Source organism: Melanostigma gelatinosum, assembly GCF_949748355.1.
Source record: "Melanostigma gelatinosum genome assembly, chromosome: 4".
Lineage (NCBI taxonomy): Eukaryota > Metazoa > Chordata > Actinopteri > Perciformes > Zoarcidae > Melanostigma > Melanostigma gelatinosum.
The window spans coordinates 31137197-31160510 of NC_136637.1; the positions used below are offsets into that span (position 1 = coordinate 31137197).

Sequence of the window (23314 nt, forward strand, 5' to 3'; positions counted from 1 at the left end):
GTTACAAAACGTACTTTTACTTGATGCAAAAATGACTTGTCTGTTTAAGACTGTATAAGCTGTGGTGGACGGTGGAGTGAAGGTCAGTTGTTTTTATGTCCTCTCACAGAGTTCTTTATGATGTCAGAGAGAGTTCTTTATGATGTCACAGAGAGTTCTTTATGATGTCAGAGAGTTCTTTATGATGTCAGAGAGTTCTTTATGATGTCAGAGAGTTCTTTATGATGTCACAGAGAGTTCTTTATGATGTCACACAGAGTTCTTTATGATGTCACAGATGGAACCCAGCTGCATGTACAATAGCATTCCATCCCCATGGATACATTAAGGACTACAAACCAACATGGCGTCCAGTCAAAGACTACACTGTAAAATGTGATTTTACTTGTTTGTTAATTTTAGAATATTATTCTGTCAGTATGACAAAAGATTATTGAAGTTGTCGTGATAGCACGGAATTACTAGTTAGCAACATCTCAATGACAAAACAAATGTTAACCTGAAAATTCACATTTAACTGAATTAGTAGTGTAAATCAACTTGATTAAGGAGGTCGTCATCACATTTTTGCGACTGTTATCAAAGTGCATTATGGGAAATCGGCGGGCGACGTTGACTTTCCTCCCGTCCTGTACCTGTTTCGGAGCAGCCTTGGGTGTCGTCTAGGGCAGTGATTCTTAACCATAGGGCCGCGGCCCATGATTGGGCCGCGAGCGCCACCTAGAGGGCCGCGAAAAACTTTCAGTTTTGCACCTGTGGGCCGCGAGGGCCGCGAGGGTGTATTATCATACACATGATAATAAATGTCTTTGTGATCATCACATTCTATCATCTCATTTATTTAACAAGGGTTTTGCCTGTTCAACACCGGCATCCTCGATCCCCTCCCCTTCCGTTCCTACGGCTTGTTTGCGCAAATACGTCACAAAACATGTCCGTGTTTGGTATCCCAGCATGCCCAAAATCCTCATCTTTGCAAAGAAATCATCGGTTTTCTTTCATTTCTTATGGTTTCTCCACAAAAGGAGCCCACACACACACTGTCCAAAGTCGCCATAACCGCTGCAAGTCGTATCTTGCAGCATTTCGACGGAAAAAGACACATTACAGACCCGACAACGTGCTAGCGGATGTTAGCATGGAGCTACTGCCTTCAGAAAACGCTAGTACTTATAGTACAAACCTTATCCTCCTCTTCCATAAGCCGTCAACCAACGTTTGCGTAACTGAGCTGTTCTCATTCTCGTTCGTGCGCTCGGTCGCAGCCATTAAGCACAGCAAGTCCGCTACTCACACACCATGTCTTCCACCATATATACATCGTTTTTGCAATTTGCAAAGGCTAAAAATAAAAGGAAAATAATATAAAATCAAAATATAAAGGGAGAAACACCTTTAGTGTGTCAGAATATCATGTGGTTACCATGTGTCCATTTGGGTCTCCAAATGTCCTTTTAGAGCTCCGCCTGGATCTCTTCATGAAGAAACTCTGTAGAATGGTCATACTTTGTCCAATCTTCTTCAGATTTGAGGCAGTTGTTCACTGATAGTGTAGTTACAGCCCTATACTGTCCTTTACCTGTACAGATACAGCCACCGGCAGTTATTTATACTGAAAGATACTTTTTTATTTTATGCGGACAAAAATCTTAAATTTGTACTGATCCAAAGGCCCACTGCTCTGTTTCTGTATGACCTACAGGTTGTCTGACACTTGTGATGCATATAGTCAGAGTGGGCCCCGGGACACTTTGTCCTTGAAAAGTTGGGCCCCGAGGTCAAAAAGGTTAAGAACCCCTGCTCTAGAGCTCCCTCCTGCTCTCTAAGTATTCTCTTAGCGGACGTAACTTGCTAAATAATCTCTGAAATGTAATTATATCCGCTGACTAGCGTACAAGTTTATTCTGACAGGTGTGTTGGTGGAAACAGGAAGAGGAGCTTCACATATTTATGAATATATTAGCACATAATATGGTAATAAGAATGGTAACGTGTTTATTCATAGCCAGCTGCATTGTGGGTAAAGAAGGAGGCGAGTGGACACGTAAAGTGCTTTATTTCCTGTGAGTGGTCGTGGTGACAGAAGCTGCTTCACATTTAAACCCTCAAACAGAGACATGCAACATAAACCCAGAACCTTCTTCTTTGATATATTACCGTATATGTGAGGAATCAACAGTAAAGAGTAATCTCATTAAGTATATAAATGATTTGATTCTTAATTAAACATGTTTACTGGGTATAATAAAACTATAAAACATGAGACCTGGTTGTGACTCCATGAGGACCAGAGTGATGAAGATGAGGTTGAGCTGTTTTCACAGTTTGAATCTGAAGCACCATCAAGGAGAAGTTGGATCCTTATCCAATATATCAGAACCAGAACAAATGTCACATTTATGTGTTTGATTCTTACTGAACGGAATAAAAGAAAAGTGACTTCACAGTAAATCTGTTCTGATCCTGATCCACTTTAAAATAACATGGAGGTCCATCGGACCTGAACTCTGATCCCACTTCTCCTTTATAGATTCCCTCAGATATACCGGACTGAACCAGACTAGACTAGACTGATGTAAACAGTTCTGAGGACACGAGGCGGTCTGGACCAGTTCAATCTGGTTTATGAAGAAACAGATACAAATGAAACTTGTAGTTTGTTTCATAATTCTGAGTTTGTGTTTAATGGTGTGATGTGGTTCTGGTTCCAGAGCTGAGCATCGTGGTCTTCATCAGTTTAGGTTTAAAGACATTAAAATAGATCTGTTTCTATTGTTTTTTCAAACGAGTCTAAACTCTATGAATCCAGTTTGAATCGTTTAAATAAATAATAATAATGTATCTGAAGTTAATAAAGTCGTCACCTGGCTGCAGTGATGTAAAGGTGTACCCTTGTACGCTGTGACATCACTGATGGGTGTGGTTACAGGTGTAAAGACTCCTCCCACTATATTTTCTACATAAACTTTGATTTCATATTTCGTAAGATTTTCTAATGTAAAGAAGGTAAATTAATATTTATATATTCTAGATTTATTTTTGTAAAATATTCCTAACGAGCCGTAAACAAACTGATTTAACTGCGTTAACAGTCGGCCGTCAGCCAATCAGAAAGCAGTACTCTCTGTTGCCGTGGTACTTTGAGGTTGTCATGACAACTGAGGATTTACTCCACGTTGCCCAGCCCTGGTTGTGTATATATGTGTGTGTGTGTGTGTCAGCCTTTATTTACAGGTGAGCTTCTGCGTAGCTCGCTCTGAGGTTAGCCGTTAGCATCGTGCTACGTAGACAAAGGTAAACTGTGTACCTGATACTTCCTGTTTGGCCTGAAGAGAACACTGAGCCGCTGGCTTCATTTGCATAAAAAACATCTGATTCCCGGCCGTGTAGAAAAAAACAGTAACAGCCGATGTGCTACCAGCTCATTAGTATTCATACTAGTTTAAATACGTCTCTGAATATGTGGTTCTATATAAAGTTCTGCTTTTGATCCTCGTCCTCTGATAAGTGCTGACGTTGTTTTGGCCAACATGGTTGCGGTCTGACCTTTGACCCCTGGAGGGTTTAGTTCTAGTCCAGGTCCGTGGTCTACTACATCCATCTGGTCTGACGGGGTCCGGCTCCTGGTCCGGTAGCTCCCAATCAGGACCCGATCAGGACCGCCTGTCGCCATGACGCGTCGCCTCTACTGCACATGTGAAAAGCTAACTGCCTGTTAGCATTAGCTAGAGTCAACATATCAAACGTACAGCTAGGCTAGTAGTTTCCCCTTGCTACCAGTCTTTGTGCTAAGCTAAGCTAAACACAACCTGGACCTACACAGAGAGATGAAACTGATATCCATCAGAAATGCGTTAAATAGTAGAGCTCAACGTTAGCTAACTAGCTCACACACACACATTAGTTATTTTAACTAAATGTAGTTCTGGGCCAGTAGAATACAATTGTTGTTCAGTTAGCTTGCAAGCTAATGCTAGCATAACAGCTTGAAGATTAACAGTGATTTTTCTGTCTACTTCTTTCAGGAACATTATAATGTTGTAGCTAACGGTTAGCTCTTACAGCGATGGAGGTCTGTCGTGTCGGTGAGTGACCTTGAAGCAAAACATCCGTTAGCTTCCATGTTCGCGTTAACTTCTTGTGCGTCTGCCTTAAAACAAATGTTTTAGTGAAGGAGGTTTAAGCTCTGAACCACTAATCACAAATGATAAGTCAGTGAGAAATCAGCTAGCATGTGAGCTAATGTTCTGTGTCTGCCAAAAGAAAAATAAATAAACAGTTCATTTACGTTAACTAATCAGCTCACAATCGTTATGACGACGAGTAAGACAAACAGTTTGGTAGAGGTTAGCTAACTAGCTTACAGCTGTTACTTATTAGCATGAATTAATGAATTGTTATTGTTCTAAACATGATGAGTAAGCAAAAATCAGTAAGCTAGCAAGCTAATGTTAATTTACATCCGCTAGCTTCAGGTGGCTGACGAGGTAACGAACGTTAGCTCTTTATGCTACGGAACTCTGTGATTTGAGCTTTGAACCACTGCATGATAATTAAGGTAAAAAAAATCATCTGTTAGCTTGCAAGCTAATGTTAGCATAATTGGCCTCCATTTCGAAGACAACACAGCTCGCTGCCTATCTTCTGTTAATACTCCCGGATTGATTTTAAAGTTATGCGTCATTGTTAGTTTGAGTGTGTTTCTATTTTGGTGCAGGAGATTTAACGCATCATTAACAGAAACGGGTCCTGATCCGGTCCTGATCCAGTCGTGATCCGGTCCTGAAGCCTCTGTCATCCGTCTCAAACATTGTCAGAGCAAAAACAAACAAAAAAAAGCGTCCAAGAAACACAAAAAAAACAATAAAACGTGTGTTTATAAAAAGTATCTGAGGAGACGGAGCTCCGTGTGGACCAGAGCGCCCCCCGGTGGAGCAGCAGCTGTATTGCGTAGTGGTGAGAGGTAACTGTGTAGCTTATCTGAGGCTTCCTGCTGTGAATCTGTCATCAACAATCTGAAGAATTGACTGGATCAGTGTGATCAGAGCTCAGTCAGCACGACGCTGAATAAAATACCTCCGTCTCTACTCGTTCTGGAGCTTTCTGCTGCATCCCATGAGCTTCCTCTGGTGACACCTGAGCAGCTGATTGGCTGGAGAAGGCCATGACCTACAGTAGAAAGCTCTGGGAGGAGCTAAAAGGATTTCAGTTCAGTTCAATTTTAATCAAACTTATTTTCCAGCTTCTAACTTTTGTATTATACATTATTTATTTTCCATGTAGAGTCTTCAGAGTGTTTTAGCAGCAGCTCTACTTTGTATGTCAGAATGTTTTGTAATTTATTCATATTTAGTCAAAACAAAAGTGATTCAATTTCAAATAAAGTGATCCGATGAATTTGTTCTGCAACACAAATCTGTCACTATTTTGACCACAATTACAAATTTGAGGTGATTTTGAAGTCAAAATGAAAAAAGCTCCTCAGCTTCTTAATTCATCTTCTGGCCAATGAACCGACCAATGAACCGACCAATGAACCGACCAATGAACCGACCAATGAACCGACCAATGAACCGATCGGTAGATTCAAAGTTCAAAGTTAGCTTTATTGTCAGTTCCACAGTATGTACCGAACATACCGAGGAGTTGAAAAAACGTTTCTCCCAGATGAATCGATAAAGAAGCTCTGATCACACTGGAACTGAACTCTAACAGTCGTAGTTTTTTAAATAATATTTCTATGCCGACGTGGCATTTTAAAGAGCGCGCAGGATTATTATTATTATTATTATTATTATTAACCTTGCTGCTCCAGATTGTCTCAAGGCAAATATGAAGGATTTGAACTGTTGAACTGGCACCGAGTAGTTTGGCAAAGTTCCAGCAGACAGACTGTCGTGAACCTGTGACACGATATAAAAGTAGAAATCTGTAACATAAAGTAGACGGAGGCAGACGTGGTCCACGTGGACCACGTGGACCACGTGGGCCGTGGTCGTGCAGTGCATGAGGTTGTTGGAGTGTGTGGCGTTTCTTCATTGTAGCTTAAATCTGTTCGGTTTGGTTCGTGAAGGTAGATGCGGTTTAAAGCGGAGACATCCTTTTGGTTCGGACTCCTTTCCGTCGCTGGTCCACGTCAGCGGTTCAGCGTCCCGTTGGCTTCAGGTGCAAAAGGATCCGAACAGCCCCCGTACGTCACTCAGGGTCAGTCGGGTCCCGTGGTGGAGACCGAGCCCTGGGGACCCTCGCTGTACTGGGCCCCTCCACCCTCGGGCTCCTCCTGGCTAGGGGAGGCCTCGGCGCTCGGCCCTCCCCTGGATGTGACGGAGGCGGTGGTGGTCTCGGGGGAGGCACTGTGGGCCTCCTGGGGGGCGCAGCCCGGGTGGTTCTTGCGGAAGTGCTGGTTGAGGATGGCCTGGAAGGGGAAGCTCTTGCCACAGACGTGGCAGTGGAAGGGCTTGTTGCCGGTGTGCTTGCGGATGTGGTACTCCAGCTGGTCCTTGCGGGTGTACTTCTTACCGCAGATGCGGCAGACGAACGGCGTGATGCCCATGTGCAGCCGCATGTGGCGGTCCAGGCTGCCTTTCTGGTTGAAGGACTTGCAGCAGTAGATGCAGGTGAGCCGGGGGTTGTAGCGGTACCAGCGGTCCCCTACCTGCTCCCTCAGGTAGTCCTCATAGCCACCCATATCGAACGATGCATGCTCCTCCCCCTGAAAGACCAGAACCAGAACAGACTGCATCACACTGGAGTTTATATCCCTGGATCAACACAGAGCTCTGAGCTGGGTTTAGGTCTGTTTATTGGCAAGCACCTCACAATACGCATCGCGATACACGTGTTCTTTTGTTTTACTGAAAGCAGACAAACAGCATCTCAACTACTTTAACAGGTATTTGTGTTACACATCGTCACCCGTAAATGCTGCACTGCTATACCCGTCATGAGTCGGGATCACATGACGCTTAAATCACTGACGAGGTGCTTTGAGGAGTTCTAGTGGCTGTTAAGAAGATCCTTAGGGTTCCATTAGGAGTTTCTGGGGGTCATTTGAGATTCATGTGGTTAATCAGGAGGTTCAGAAGGTTCTCGGGATCCTGTAAGATTATACTGACCACTGTGGAGGTTCAAGGGGTATCTAGGAGGATCTAGTGGTCATTGAGATCCAGTGAGGAGGTTCTATAAGGCAGATTTTAGGGATCCAAGGTTCCACGCACTTGGAGAACTAAAGCTATTCTGAAGGCTTTCTAACACACTGCATGTTGTAGTTTACTGAACATCATTTGGAGAACCTGAAGGAGGTTCCTACATTTGTTTGAACGCCTGTAGGAGATGTTGGAGCAAAGCATCGGACGGTGCTGTTGAGGTCATGAGCTCAACAACAACGTCTCTTCCTAGAAATCATGACCTGGAGATGAGATACAGCAGTACTATTAGTAGTAGTAGTACTGTATTAGTAGTAGTAGTACTGTATTAGTAGTAGTAGTACTGTATTAGTAGTAGTAGTACTGTATTAGTAGTAGTAGTACTGTATTAGTAGTAGTAGTACTGTATTAGTAGTAGTAGTACTGTATTAGTAGTAGTAGTACTGTATTAGTAGTAGTAGTACTGTATTAGTAGTAGTAGTACTGTATTAGTAGTAGTAGTACTGTATTAGTAGTAGTAGTAGTACCTGGGAGCTCGGCTGTCGCAGCTCGTCTGCTCTGCTCGGTGACTCGCTCTTCGCTCTCTGACGCTCTGACAGGACGACCACACTGCCAGTGGGACTGAATCTGATACACGAGAACACACGAGAACATAAGAACATTAACTCACACAAACGCATATGAACATACACACACATGAGAACATGAGAACACATGAACACATGAGAACACACATGAGAACACATGACCACATGACCGTGGTCATCATGCGTCTCCGGTTCAGACAGGAAGTCTCCGTGCTCTCCCGGCTGTGACTCACCTGTCCGTCTCATTGAAGCTGGAGGACGGTTGTGCGCTGCGGTTCCCCATCGGTCCGCCCGGCGCCGTGACCAGCGTGCTGCGCCCCGACGTGTCGATCATCACGGCGGTTCCCTCCTCCACCGCCCCCCCGTCCTCCTGGTGCTCCCCTGCTCCGATCCAGTCCTCCATCCTCTCCGTCTTGATCCTCACGCGGTCCATCCCGCCGCCCTCCTCGGCGCTGCCGGTCCGCTCTGACTCGCTGTTGGTCTCCACGTACCACTGACCGGCCCGGTTGATGCGAAGGATCGGTTCTTTGCCCGTTCTGCCGGAGGGCCCGGTCCCCTCCGGCCCGCTGTGGTCCACGGTTGGCGGTGGGCTGAGGGTGTCTTCGGCGGGGCTGATGGCCTCGCGCGCCTCGCCGCCTCCCTTCGTGCCGAGCAGCCGCAGGCCGGCGGCGTGATGACCGCCGGCTCGCACCACGGCCTCCAGGGTCCGGCTGTTCCTGGAGCCCCGAGCCGCCTCCTCCTCCCGGGGGTCCTCGTCCAAGTCCGCCAGGCTGATCTTCAGGTGGATCCCCTCCAGGATCTGAGTGCAGCGGTCGATGATGTGCTGCATCTGCAGGAAGCTGGCGGCCGTCAGGTAGCTGATGATGTCGGCGAGCTGCAGGCAGAGGCGTCCCGTGTAGCAGAAGGACAGCAGCTGCTCGAACACCGACGGGTTGCGGATCACCGTCAGCGACACGGTGCTCATCTGGCCCAGAGACATGTGGTCCCGGAAGTACGGCGAGCTGGCGGCGAGGACCACCTTGTGCGCCCGGAAGCTCTGACCCTGCACGTTGACCACGATGTCGCACAGACGGCCCTGAACGCGCAGCTGGTTCAGGTGAGACAGAACGGAGTTACTGAAGTCCGGGATGTCCAGCTGGACGCTGCCGGAGCGCTCCATGCTGCAGCCTGCAGGGACACAAGAGGGACCATCAGGACCGGGACCAGACCAGGGACCAGACCAGTACCGGGACCAGAACAGGACCAGGACCGGGACCAGACCAGGACATACAGTTCAGCGAGTATATCACAGAAACAATCACCTCTTGGCTGAAGTTCTTATGTTTAATCTGATTAAGTTCATGTCGGCTCATTTCAATATTTTTCACTTTCCTCCAATCACTGATCTCCGTACGTAGTGATGTCATTCATCAGCAGTGACCTAAACCCTGATCCTGGACCAGGTTCCACACAGAGCACTGATCTCTTGTATTGATGATGTGAGTGAAGACGAACAGGACTGTGCAGGATCACAAACCTCACGGTTCGGTTCGGATCACGGTTCAGGAGTCGCGGTTCGGATCATTTTTCGGATCAACAAAGAAAAGGGGAGGAGCCAAACATAACTTTGCTTTCCATTTATTAAACTTCAAGAACACTTTAAGCAAAGAACTTTGGGCTATAGTCTTACATGAAAACAAAAATATTGAAGATGTCCAATTTGAAACTAAATGAAATAAATAAAAATAAAACATTCAAGAATTCTGTTAAGTTTAAGTGCAACATGAGGTATGTTGATTCCCTCGTCCTTTCATCAATACTGAAAGAAACAACTTGGGTCTGTGTTTACTTCCTGTCAGGTTATGCCATTCAAATACACAACAATGTTTATCATTACTGTGACATTATTTTCAAAAAGATGAGAATATCTCCATTGTCTGGGGAGAGGGTCGACCTTTCTGTGGTGACTGGAATATTATTGGGCCTGTCTAGCTTCACTCTGATGCTTCTGTCAGCACCTGAACCAGGTGTGTGTCTGTGTCAGTGCTGTCTACTCTCACAGAGGGGGCGTGTCTACAGCGCGGACTAAGAATCACTCCGCCGTGGTGAAAGCAGTCTCTACAGTCTTTTCCTTCTCATAGAGGTCTGGAACAGCTTCACACTGAAGTGGGTGCGTGAGTGGATTTCGTAGCGTGGTTCAAGCATTTTAACCAGATTTAGAAATCCTTTGTTTTCTACACCGGAGTGTCCCCGTCGCTGACAGACGGGATGGTGTCTCTTCATGTGTGTGGACATGCCGATGTTTTGCCGTTGTCGTGTGTCTCTCTTTAAATAACGCCGACATACCGTAATGGTTTGTCCACCACCCTCATCCGTCATTATAAGTTACAGGGAAGACAAAATGTTCCCAAACTTGCGACTTAAATGACTCCGCGGCTTCTCAAGTTCCTCCGCTCGCCATGACGTCACCGTTAAATGCTTCTAAGCTGCTCCGTTCACGTGAACACACTACTGCTTTATATCTGTTCACTGACACTCTGCATTGATATTCAGGGACTTGTTACTTGAAAAGGAACAGCAGCAGCAGAACTTTATTACACATATATATATATATATATATATATATATATATATATATATATATATATATATATATATATATAGTATGTACATCATTTATTAGTTTAGATTAATAATCTGAATCTGTAAAGCAGATAAACGTAAAAACTCTTCACTCTGATATGAAGTAGAAGTACACCAGCAGAGGATAAAGTACTCGTAAAAGTACTTGGTTAGAAGTTCATGTTTGTTTACAGAGTTTAGATTCATTTTTATTCATAAAACTGACGAATATTTGATGTTATTAAGAGTTTATAAGTTCTGGTTCTGGTCTCAACACCTGGTCTGATACCTGTTCTCCTCAGAACTGGATCAGGGCTGACATAGACCTGAACCTGAGTCTGTGGGGGAGGAACTGATGAGCCTGGTTCCTACCCGATCCACATGGAGGCTTCAGGTTCGGTTCAGGTACCACATAACCTGGTTTCAGTGTTCACGTGGTCCAGTCTGACAGCAGGACCCTGAACTAGACCAGAGCCAGTCTCACGGTCTCAGGGGAACCAGGTAAACCTTACAGGTGTGCAGCATGCCTCTCACCTGAAGGGGGACAGGGGGAGATCGGGTCTGGTTTCAGGGTGCGGTGCTGTCGAGGCTTCAGTCCTGCAGCAGCTAGCTGACCATCGTCGACGGCTCGGCTCGGCTTGGCTCGGCTCGGCTTAGCTCGGCTCGCCTCGGCCCGGCAGGCTGCGGCTCCTCCCGCCGCTCCTCCGGGACTCCAGCGGCTCCAGCGGCGGTCGTGACGGGTTCAAGGCCGAGGAACAGCAGCTGATCTCCGGCTCCTCCGGTCCGTCTGCAGCCGCTCAGCCTCCATTCCGCCGGAAGTCAGACTCGGTTCAGACTCGGTTCCGTGTGCTCATCTTCCTTTTTCACGGCAGAAGGGCCGAGGCTGCAGGAAGGAAGGAGGGAAGGAAGAAAACGCGCGGGGCATGCTGGGAAATGTAGTTCGTGCCCTGCTAGGAGAGATGGTTTAACCGGGGCGTTAAAGACTACACTTCCCGGCATGCATCTGTGAGGCGATGGGTCATCATGGCACTTGGAGTTTGGCAAAGTGGAGTTCACACACATGCGCGCACGCAATGCACGTGCACACACTCGCGCATTCGCACACACAGTCTTTGCTCAGACAACCAGTGACGTCATCAAGTCCTGTTCAAAGGTAGAACTTTGAATAAATCGGTTTGAAGTTATTTTCGTGTCTGTTAACAAAGAACCAGAGCTCCACAGATGCATGCATGAGACTCCTTACCGACAACAACACAGCAGGTTGCAGTGGCAGTGTGCATTTCATACCTGGGCCTTCACTGCTGTCCTGCAGCTGAAATACCACCTTATAACCACATTGTGGCGCCACAGCTCATTGTTAAGGCTGTAGCTATGTACGTCTTCGAGCATTTAGAAAATGCAAAAGCCTAAATTCAGGAAAATATAATGTTCTCAGCTGGTCTGGCTGTGGGATCCACCGTCATTCCTTAATGACAAGACACGACCCGACCCGACCCAAAGAGGTTATCAGGATTTTACTTTCACAACATGAATGTTGAACACCTCTCTGCAGTGTCTTTCCTCCTCTCAGCACTCTCTATCATGGTGCAGCTCAACTCAGTCAGACTGCATTTTGATTGGCTGAGCTGCATCACATGATGTGATTCACTACCCATCAGCCTCTGCTGGCTGTTAAGTTTCGTTTCACAATAGTCACGTGCTTGCCCACTGACCAATCACAGCACACTCTGCACCTAGCGGGAAAGCTACAGATGAACACTGAGCGGCATGTAATGCTGACGTCATTATAGGCCGGCTAGCAGGCGCTGACACGTCAAAGAATACGCCCAACATGTCAAACTAAAGATCTGATTGGTTGAACACTATGACAATCAACAATATCGTCCCCATGTACTTTAATCTGCACTGGCTGCAGGTGAGAGTCTGCAGGCCTCTGGCTCTGTTCTACCTAGAGACACAGAGGTGAGATCTGATTGGATAAAAGCTCTACTTAAAACAAGCTGCACTGGAAGCAGAGCAACTGAGGAAGACAGGAGCTGTGCAATGAGAACATAAGATAATGGAAAAAATATTTGTATAGATTATAATACATGTAGTATATTTAAATTATTAAATTATAAAATAGATTTTTATTTTTTTTTTAAATTGATATAGCTTTGTGATTCTGTTTAGGCCAGCAGAGAAGGCCTTGCAGGCCCTGACGGCCCACCACTGCAGGTTGTGGTTGCTGGGCTCAGAGAGACCACCACAGACCCGGGTCAGAACAGGACCATGGTCCTTACAAGGTCCTCCACCTTCATACATCTGGTCCTCTCTGTAAACACAATGTCTGTTAGCCTAGCTTAGCATAAAGACTGTGACATCCCCCTGATGTCACTGGACTCTGAGGTGAGTCCCATCTGAGGTTGACCCGGCTGCCCACCAGGTGTTCTCCCAGCAGAAGACTAGGACTTGGTCCGTCACCATCATCCCTCTGAAGAGTCTCTCAGAGTCTCCGTCCTGGATCTGATCGCTGACCACGAGGATCATTTAAACATATATTATTCTACTAAAGTTTAACATCTGGTCAGAAAAAGGACGAGAACCCAGTTATTATTTTCATCTGGTTATCACCAGATAACCTTTAACTCACTGTTGACTAACTCTTAACCAACTCTTAACAAACTCTTAACAAGCTCTTAAGTAACTCTTAACTCTTAACAAGCTCTTAACTAACTCTTAACTAACTCTTAACTAACTCTTAACAAGCTCTTAAGTAACTCTTAACTCTTAACAAGCTCTTAACTAACTCTTAACTAACTCTTAACTAACTCTTAACAAGCTCTTAACGAACTCTTAACTAACTCTTAACTCTTAACAAACTCTTAACAAACTCTTAACTAACTCTTAACTAACTCTTAACTAACTGTTAACTAACTCTTAACTAACTCTTAACTCTTAACTCTTAACTAACTCTTAACAAGCTCTTAACTAACTCTTAACTAGCTATTAACAAGCTCTTAACTAACTCTGAACTAACTCTTAAATAACTCTTAACTCTTAACAAGCTCTTAACACGCTCTTAACTAACTCTTAACTAACTCTTAACTAACTCTTAACTAACTCTTAACTAACTCTTAACTAACTCTTAACAAGCTCTTAACGAACTCTTAACTAACTCTTAACTCTTAACAAACTCTTAACAAACTCTTAACAAACTCTTAACTAACTCTTAACTAACTGTTAACTAACTCTTAACTAACTCTTAACTCTTAACTCTTAACTAACTCTTAACAAGCTCTTAACTAACTCTTAACTAGCTATTAACAAGCTCTTAACTAACTCTGAACTAACTCTTAAATAACTCTTAACTCTTAACAAGCTCTTAACACGCTCTTAACTAACTCTTAACTAACTCTTAACTAACTCTTAACTAACTCTTAACTAACTCTTAACAAGCTATTAACTAACTCTTAACTAACTCTTAACTAACTCTTAACCAGCTCTTAACAAGCACTTAACTAACTCTTAACTCTTAACTAACTCTTAACTAGCTATTAACAAGCTCTTAACTAACTCTGAACTAACTCTTAACTAACTCTTAACTAACTCTTAACTCTTAACTAACTCGTAACTATCTCTTAACAAGCTCTTAACTAACTCTTAACTAACTCTTAACTAACTCTTAACAAGCTCTTAACTAACTCTGAACTAACTCTTAACTAACTATTAACAAGCTCTTAGCTAACTCTGAACTAACTCTTGACGAACTCTTAACAAGCTCTGAACTAACTCTTAACAAGCTCTTAGCTAACTCTGAACTAACTCTTAACAAGCTCTTAACTAACTTGTAACTCTTAACTAACTCGTAACTAACTCTTAACAAGCTCTTAACAAGCTCTTAACAAGCTCTTAACTAACTCTTAACAAGCTCTTAACTAACTCTTAACTAACTCGTAACAAGCTCTTAACTAACTCTTAACTCTTAACAAACTCTTAACTAACTGTTAACTAACTGTTAACTAACTCTTAACAAACTCTTAACTAACTCTTAACTAACTCTTAACAAGCTCTTAACAAGCTCTTAGCTAACTCTTAACTAACGCTTAACTAACTCTTAACAAGCTCTTAACTAACTCTTAACTAACTCTTAACAAGATCTTAACAAGCTCTTAACTAACTCTTAACTAACTCTTAACAAGCTCTTAACAAGCTCTTAACTAACTCTTAACTCTTAACTAACTCTTAACTAACTCTTAACAAGCTCTTAGCTAACTCTGAACTAACTCTTGACTAACTCTTAACAAGCTCTTAGCTAACTCTGAACTAACTCTTGACTAACTCTTAACAACCTCTGAACTAACTCTTAACAAGCTCTTAGCTAACTCTGAACTAACTCTTGACTAACTCTTAACAAGCTCTTAACTAACTTGTAACTCTTAACTAACTCTTAACAAACTCTTAACAAGCTCTTAACAAGCTCTTAACTAACTCTTAACTAACTCTTAACAAGCTCTTAACAAGCTCTTAACTAACTCTTAACAAGCTCTTAACTAACTCTTAACTCTTAACTAACTCGTAACTATCTCTTAACAAGCTGTTAACTAACTCTTAACTTTTAACTAACTCGTAACTATCTCTTAACAAGCTCTTAACTAACTCTTAACAAGCTCTTAACTGACTCTTAACTAACTCTTAACTAACACTTAACAAGCTCTTAACAAGCTCTTAACAAGCGCTTAACTAACTGATGTCAAACTAAACTAAACGAATTGAACTAAACTGAGCCAAAGAGGTGTCCCCACATACATTGTGAGAATTCTGGCTTACTGGTATGCGCACCAGACTATGCTAACAGGGTAAAAGTGTCTCAGCCCCATTTGGGGTTAGCAATGGTGTCCGACAAGTTCTGTTTAATCTGTATATGGATGATTTGTTCAAGCAATTGAAACTGGTGCATGATGGGTAATATCACATCATGTATGCAGATGATCTGGTGATCTTTAGTCCTTCTAGCGCTGGTCTTCAGCAGCTCCTCACTATATGTACTGTGTATGGTGTGGAACATGACATCATATACAACTAGCGTCGGAAATACATGAGGGCAAAGGGCAAAACTGCCCCTAAGAAATATAATTTTGCCCCTGATATCACTAGGAGGGGCAAAAAATGCCCCCAAACTTTCTAAACGAATAAAAAAACGGAGCGCTTCTTAATCAGACCTGTGACTGTGGTCAACTCAGCAGACACTTCCATGTTAGTGCACCTATATCCTGACATTCATGGTAAACTCATTCAAACGCCACAGATCGGGAGCGAGCGAAGGACTTTGAAAGTTAACGGAAAGATTAATGTGAGACAACATCCGGTTTTGTCAGATGAACATCCGGTTTTCAGAATATGATGCCAACAAAGTATACATATTGCATAATGGAAATTAGATTAAATGAATTATATTCACATTAAGCATAAAACATGCTACCTGCATCTCGTGAGTTAAAGGGAAAATACACCTACATTGTGCGTGAAGTGTCTTTATTCTTTGATTTGGGGGTTGCTGGAAATGAATAATACCTGACTGACAGTCAATTAAGATATTTTACTCAGTAAAAACTCTGAACTGAATTTGTAACTTCAAATGGCACATTTGTTTTATTTTTAAGGTGCTATAAAAATGTTTTTTCTCAAAAATTCCACACAACGACTAGTTCATAGTTCAGGACAAAAATGGGTAATATCACAATATTTGAGGTGCTACAAAAATATCTTTCTCAATAATTTCATACAATGACTGATGTATATGTAATCAAGGCATCGTTGACTGAATAATTGTCAATAGTTGTTTAAAACATTTAATAATAACAATAAATAACCACAAAGAAATAAGAATGCAATTGAATGTGATTGTCTGATTTATGTTTGTTTTTTGTTAAATAAATCTAAGAAAACACTTTGAATCTGTAGGCTACTGCCTAATAGTCTTATTATTGCCATTTGATGACAATTGCTCATATATTGTAAGCCTAAATAAGTATATTTATTATTTTGAACAAAGGTTAAATGTTATTTCAAAAAGTGCGCCCAAATGTTTTTAAAATGCCCTGGATTTCAGTCAGTGGGGGCAAAAATTGCCCCCGAAAAAATATGTAAATTTCCTACCCTGGATACAATGCCAGTAAGAGTGCTATCCTGGTCTGTAGAACCAGAGAGGACAGATGTCTAAACTTCCCTGACTTCAAATTGCCAATAATCTTGGTGTCTGTAGTGAAGTAAAATATCTTGGTCATTTTTTAACAGAACACATGACCGATGATAACGACATTTCCAGGCAATGTGGTATGATGTCTGCACAACAAAGAGTCTCACGTTAGTCTGGTGTGTGTACAGATGGAGTGAAGATGTCTCTGTTCAGAGCATATTGTACTCCACTCTACTGCACACTGAGTACTGCATACTGAAAAAAGAGCTCCCAGAGACTTCAAGTAGCGTACAATGACGCCATTGATCTCTTGATCCACCCACAGAAAAATCCCCAGGATGCACTGCGTCCCTCAAACCTGACTGTGTGTTTCAAGTGTTTGACATGAACGAGTGGAGCCGGCCATCGAACCGCCAACCTTCTGATTGAGGGACGAGACGCTGTTGTCCACTTTATTTAACTTCTTCTCCACTTCATTCATCACTTCATTCATCACTTTAACTTCATTCATCACTTCATTCATCACTTCATTCATCACTTTAACTTCATTCATCACTTCATTCATCACTTCATTCATCACTTTAACTTCATTCATCACTTTAACTTCATTCATCACTTTAACTTCATTCATCACTTTAACTTCATTCATCACTTCATTCATCACTTTAACATCATTCATCACTTTAACTTCATTCATAACTTCAGTCATCACTTTAACGTCATTCATCACTTTAACTTCATTCATCACTTTAACTTCATTCATCACTTCAGTCATCACTTTAACATCATTCATCACTTTAACTTCATTCATCACTTTAACTTCATTCATCACTTTAACTTCATTCATCACTTCATTCATCACTTTAATGTCATTCATCACTTTAACTTCATTCATCACTTCATTCATCACTTTAACTTCTTCTTCACTTCATTCATCACTTTAACTTCATTCATCACTTTAACTTCATTCATCACTTTAACTTCTTCTTCACTTCATTCATCACTTTAACTTCATTCATCACTTTAACTTCATTCATCACTTCATTCATCACTTTAACTTCATTCATAACTTCAGTCATCACTTTAACTTCTTCTTCACTTCATTCATCACTTTAACTTCATTCATCACTTTAACTTCATTCATCACTTTAACTTCTTCTTCACTTCATTCATCACTTTAACGTCATTCATCACTTTAACTTCATTCATCACTTCATTCATCACTTTAACTTCTTCTTCACTTCATTCATCACTTTAACTTCATTCATCACTTCATTCATCACTTTAACGTCATTCATCACTTTATTCATCACTTTAACTTCATTCATCACTTTAAATTCTTCATCACTTCATTCATCACTTTAACTTCTTCATCACTTCATTCATCACTTTAACTTCTTCATCACTTCATTCATCACTTTAACTTCATTCATCACTTTAACTTCTTCATCACTTCATTCATCACTTTAACTTATTCTTCACTTCATTCATCACTTTAACTTCATTCATCACTTTAACTTCTTCATCACTTCATTCATCACTTTAACTTCTTCATCACTTCATTCATCACTTTAACTTCTTCATCACTTCATTCTTCACTTTAACTTCTTCATCACTTCATTATTCACTTTAACTTCATTCTTCACATCATTCATCACTTTAACTTCATTCATCACTTTAACTTCATTCATCACTTCATTCTTCACTTTAACTTCAGTCATCACTTTAACTTCATTCATCACTTTAACTTCATTCATCACTTCATTCATCACTTTAACTTCATTCATCACTTTAACTTCTTCTTCACTTCATTCATCACTTTCACTTCATTCATCACTTTAACTTCTTCTTCACTTCATTCATCACTTTAACTTCATTCTTCACTTCATTCATCACTTTAACTTCATTCATCACTTCATTCTTCACTTTAACTTCATTCATCACTTCATTCATCACTTTAACTTCTTCATCACTTCATTCATCACTTCATTCATCACTTTAACTTCATTCATCACTTTAACTTCTTCATCACTTCATTCATCACTTTAACTTCTTCATCACTTCATTCATCACTTTAACTTCATTCATCACTTTAACTTCATTCATCACTTCATTCATCACTTTAACTTCATTCATCACTTCATTCATCACTTTAACTTCTTCTTCACTTCATTCATCACTTTAACTTCATTCATCACTTTAACTTCATTCATCACTTCATGCATCACTTTAACTTCTTCTTCACTTCATTCATCACTTTAACTTCTTCTTCACTTCATTCATCACTTTAACTTCATTCATCACTTCATTCATCACTTTAACTTCTTCTTCACTTTATTCATCACTTTAACTTCATTCATCACTTTAACTTCATTCATCACTTCATTCATCACTTTAACTTCTTCTTCACTTCATTCATCACTTTAACTTTATTCATCACTTTAACTTCATTCATCACTTCATTCATCACTTTAACTTCTTCATCACTTCATTCATCACTTTAACTTCTTCATCATTCTTCACTTTAACTTCTTCATCACTTCATTATTCACTTTAACTTCATTCTTCACTTCATTCATCACTTTAACTTCATTCATCACTTTAACTTCATTCTTCACTTCATTCATCACTTTAACTTCATTCATCACTTTAACTTCATTCATCACTTCAACGTCATTCATCACTTTAAATTCATTCATCACTTCATTCATCACTTTAACTTCTTCTTCACTTCATTCATCACTTTAACTTCATTCATCACTTTAACTTCATTCATCACTTTAACTTCATTCATCACTTCATTCATCACTTTAACTTCTTCATCACTTCATTCATCACTTCATTCATCACTTTAACTTCATTCATCACTTTACCTTCTTCATCACTTCATTCATCACTTTAACTTCATTCATCACTTTAACTTCATTCATCACTTCATTCATCACTTTAACTTCTTCTTCACTTCATTCATCACTTTAACTTTATTCATCACTTTAACTTCATTCATCACTTCATTCATCACTTTAATGTCATTCATCACTTTAACTTCATTCATCACTTCATTCATCACTTTAACTTCTTCTTCACTTCATTCATCACTTTAACTTCATTCATCACTTTAACTGATGAATGAAGTGTCTTCACTTCATTCATCACTTTAACTTCTTCATCACTTTAACTTCATTCATCACTTCATTCATCACTTTAACTTCATTCATCACTTTAACTTCATTTATCACTTCATTCATCACTTTAACTTCATTGTTCACTTCATTGTTCACTTCATTCATCACTTCATTCATCACTTTAACTTCATTGTTCACTTCATTGTTCACTTCATTCATCACTTCATTCTTCACTTCAACTTTCTTTCATGTCTTCGTCTTCCTTCTAGTTATTGAACTGTTTCATTCAAATGAAACCTTTTTATTGTGAAACGTATATATATATATATATATATATATAAAACAACCGCGTTTCTATTTCTGTCTTTATTAGATTCTAATGAACCAACATTGCGTTAAACAGACGCATCACGAACAGTTAAGGGGTTAAGAGCACTGAGTCTGAACTACGGAAGCCCGAGCTGCCAAACCATAAACATGATGATGAAATGACTTCATTCTGAAAACATTTGCTCAGTTCTTACTGTTCTTATGGTCCTTGTAGTTCTGAGGGGGGGGGGGGGGGGGGGGCGTTCCTTACTCTGAAATCTGCAGAAGAAGTTCATGTGAAATGATCAAAAGCTCCTGAACAGCTGTTGAATGGACCTGAGATTGTTTTTCAGGTTGAGAATAAACCTTGAATCTAAATGTTGAGATGAATTTAACTTTAATAACTTTTCTATCATTTTGAAATGTGAACAATGTTTAAATTATTTTTTAAACTATTGTTCTTCATTTAATCGTTTGATAGTTTGAGCTTCTGTTCTTCTGAAACACGACTCAACTAAAATAAACATGACGTCACAAACAAATGTTTTCTTCCTGCTTTCAAATATAAATTAATTCGACTACACTCACGTCGCTACTGACAACAACAACAACACAGACAGGAAGTAGAAAATACATTCTGACCAACAGTTTCTAACGTTTACAGTTAACTTTTTACAAAAATGTCCCAAAAAAACGAAGCTCAGGTTCTTGTCAGAGTTTCAGCTCCTCTTCCTCTTCTTCACCTGATTACATGGACGGAGCTTTATATGAATCTACTTCATATTATTATTATTATTATTATGAATGCACTAAGACAGCTGTTGATAGTTAAACAGAAACACAACGTGTTGCTGAAGGTTAAATATTCAATATTGATCAGAAACCTGATCAAAGGTTCAGATAATCTGACGTGTCGTCTCGGGACCATCGAAGAAGAGGAAGAAGACTGAGGTCACATGACCAGCACCTGGAATCTTGAAGTGTTTTAAGGGAAGAAGAGACAAAGGTTCTATTTGATCTGGTTCTGGTTCTACAAGGGTCCACTTGAACCTGGACAACCAGGATCCACAGGAGCCGATCCAGCTGATGGTCCTGTGAGCTTCTCCACATGAGGGTCACTGGTCCCAGTTGAACCAGTTTGAGAGTCTCATAAGTGCCGTGAGGTCCGTGATGACGTCGTCTTTAGGAGGACGAGGTGACGCGTCCCGAGGTCGTCTCCCTCGGCGAATACTCCGCCTCCTCCCTGTTGGGGTGGGAGGAGTTATCCGACCTGCTGCGGCTGAACTCCGCCCCTACGATGGGCCCGCTGAACTTGGCGTTGGGCCTCAGGCAGGCGGTGCAGCACAGCAGCGTCTTGAGGAAGGCGCGGCGCATCTCGTTGCTGGTCAGCGTGTAGATGAGCGGGTTCATGGCGGAGTTCAAGACGGCGAGCGCCAAGAACCACTCGGCCTTGTAGAGGATCGGGCAGCTCAGCGTCTCGCAGGCGGCGTCCAGCAGCAGGAGGATGAAGAGCGGCGCCCAGCAGGCGATGAAGCAGCTCAGCACGATGATCACGGTCTTCAGCAGCGCCATCGACTTCTCCGAGCTCTTCGCGTTGGCGCCGCCTCCGGCGCCGCCGCGGCCGTTGGTCGCCTTGCGGAAGACGAGCTTGCGACTGCGCGCGCGGACCAGCGCGTAGATCCGAGCGTACAGCACGACGATGGCCATGAGGATGACGCTGAACACCGTGGTGCAGAACAGGATGTAGGTCTTGTGGTAGAGCGGCAGCACGGTGGAGCAGCGCGTCACATTGAAGATGCAGTTCCAGCCCATCACCGGCAGGCCGCCCAGCGCCGCCGCCACCATCCACACGGCGCTGATCAGCAGGAAGACGCGGCACGTGTTGCCGTTGTTGTGCAGCTTCATCTGCAGCATGGTGAGGTGGCGCTCGATGGCGATGGCCAGCAGGCTGAAGACGGACGCCGCCAGAGCCACGAACATGCTGCCCTCCCGGATGAACCACTGCGTCGGCGTCAGCTTGTAGGTGTTGGCGCCCGACAGCAGGATGTTGGCGGTGTACACGATGCCGGCCAGCAGGTCCGACAGCGCCAGGTTCCCGATGAAGTAGTACATGGGCTTGTGGAACTTCTTGGTCCTCCAGATGGTGGTCAGGACCAGGATGTTCTCCAGGATGATGAAGCAGCACACGATGATGAAGACCACCGAGTCGGCCTTCAGGCCCGAGTCCTGCTGCGTCTTGCGGAACTTTCCGGTGTAGTTGTAGTGTTTGGCGATCAGGTCGGAGTAGTCGGGCTCAGCCATGGCCTGCAGGGACAGAGGGGGGCCAGCAGGGTCCAGCAGGGTCCAGAAGGGTCCAGTAGGAAGTCTGCAGGGTCCAGCAGGGGGCGCTGGGTCCTCACACTCCTTTACAGTCCTTCATGTCAGGCAGAGACCCTGAAGGGGAGCAGACCAGGTCCTGCTGCTGCTGGGGGACATGGTCCTGCAGAGAGACGGATTCTTCAGATTGTTAGAGAATGAAAAAAAAACTGCTGAAGCTTCGTCAACGTGATCCAATAAAAATGAATCAATATTTCACAAATATGAATAAATGTAAACAATAAACTGTTCAATGGATCAACGTGTTTCTCCAGAAAATGTTTTGTCTTTATGAGGACAAAGTTCCGATCAGCTTTTAGACAATAAACAAATAAATAAACAAACAAACAAACGAATAAATAAACGAACAAATAAATATAGACATTTCAAACTTTCTTTCATTTAGAAACGTTCAAGTTTTCAGAGAAGTAAATCAAAGAGCTCATTTGCAATCTTCACACACAAACATAAACATAAATAATCCATTATTTCTGTGAACTTTGTTCACTTTAATCCTTTATTTGTTACTTCATTCACGTTGAAATATTCTTTACAAATTCGATCATTCCGGGTTTTTTTCGACAGCAAAAAGGAGTAAAAGACGAGACTTCATCTCCTTCGTATTATTATTATTATTGTTATTATTAATATAGACATGATCAAGTCTTTCTTCGTTTTTCTCTCCGGTAATCCCGTCGCCGTTAAACTGATCGCGGCTCGTTCCGCGGATTTAAAATCAAATTGAATTTGATTGAAACACAAAAAACCTTCAGATTTTCTTTGAGACTTCAGATGAATTTTAACGGAAAAAGAATAAACGTGTTTTAATGAAGATGAAGAGTTTTACCTTCAGAGTCCAGAGAAGAGTCCGACAGACGGGCAGCAGCGACGCCTCTGAGGAAGAGGAGGAGGGGGGGGGCTGCCCTCCTCCTCCTCCTCTTCCTCTCGTTATTGTGTTTCTTTTATCTTCATGATCACATCAATAATGTTCAAAACGAAACACAAACAGTGTAT

General features: G+C 42.1%; 2 protein-coding genes across 2 annotated transcripts; both read right to left on the reverse strand.

The window, feature by feature from the left end:
- Positions 1-2039: 2039 nt before the first annotated feature.
- zbtb37 (zinc finger and BTB domain containing 37) lies at positions 2040-11188 on the reverse strand. The gene is made up of 4 exons (XM_079267382.1): positions 10868-11188; positions 7966-8899; positions 7673-7772; positions 2040-6712 (listed from the first exon to the last, which is right to left on the reverse strand). Exons 2-4 carry the CDS (start codon positions 8889-8891, stop codon positions 6206-6208), a joined length of 1533 nt encoding a protein of 510 aa, XP_079123508.1. The 5' UTR covers positions 8892-8899; positions 10868-11188; the 3' UTR covers positions 2040-6205.
- Positions 11189-20201: 9013 nt separating this feature from the next.
- s1pr1 (sphingosine-1-phosphate receptor 1) lies at positions 20202-22381 on the reverse strand. The gene has a single exon (XM_079267384.1). The coding sequence runs from the start codon at positions 22244-22246 to the stop codon at positions 21128-21130; it is 1119 nt and encodes a 372-aa protein (XP_079123510.1). The 5' UTR covers positions 22247-22381; the 3' UTR covers positions 20202-21127.
- Positions 22382-23314: the final 933 nt, after the last annotated feature.

Coding starts and splice junctions, on each gene's coding strand:
- s1pr1 (XM_079267384.1), bottom strand. CDS start 22,246: ATGGCTGAGCCCGACTACTCCGACCTGATCGCCAAACACTACAACTAC.
- zbtb37 (XM_079267382.1), bottom strand. CDS start 8,891: ATGGAGCGCTCCGGCAGCGTCCAGCTGGACATCCCGGACTTCAGTAAC. Junction 7,773..7,965: donor AGCTTCAATGAGACGGACAG/GTGAGTCACAGC, acceptor CTCGTGTATCAG/ATTCAGTCCCACTGGCAGTG. Junction 6,713..7,672: donor TGCGACAGCCGAGCTCCCAG/GTACTACTACTA, acceptor CTGGTCTTTCAG/GGGGAGGAGCATGCATCGTT.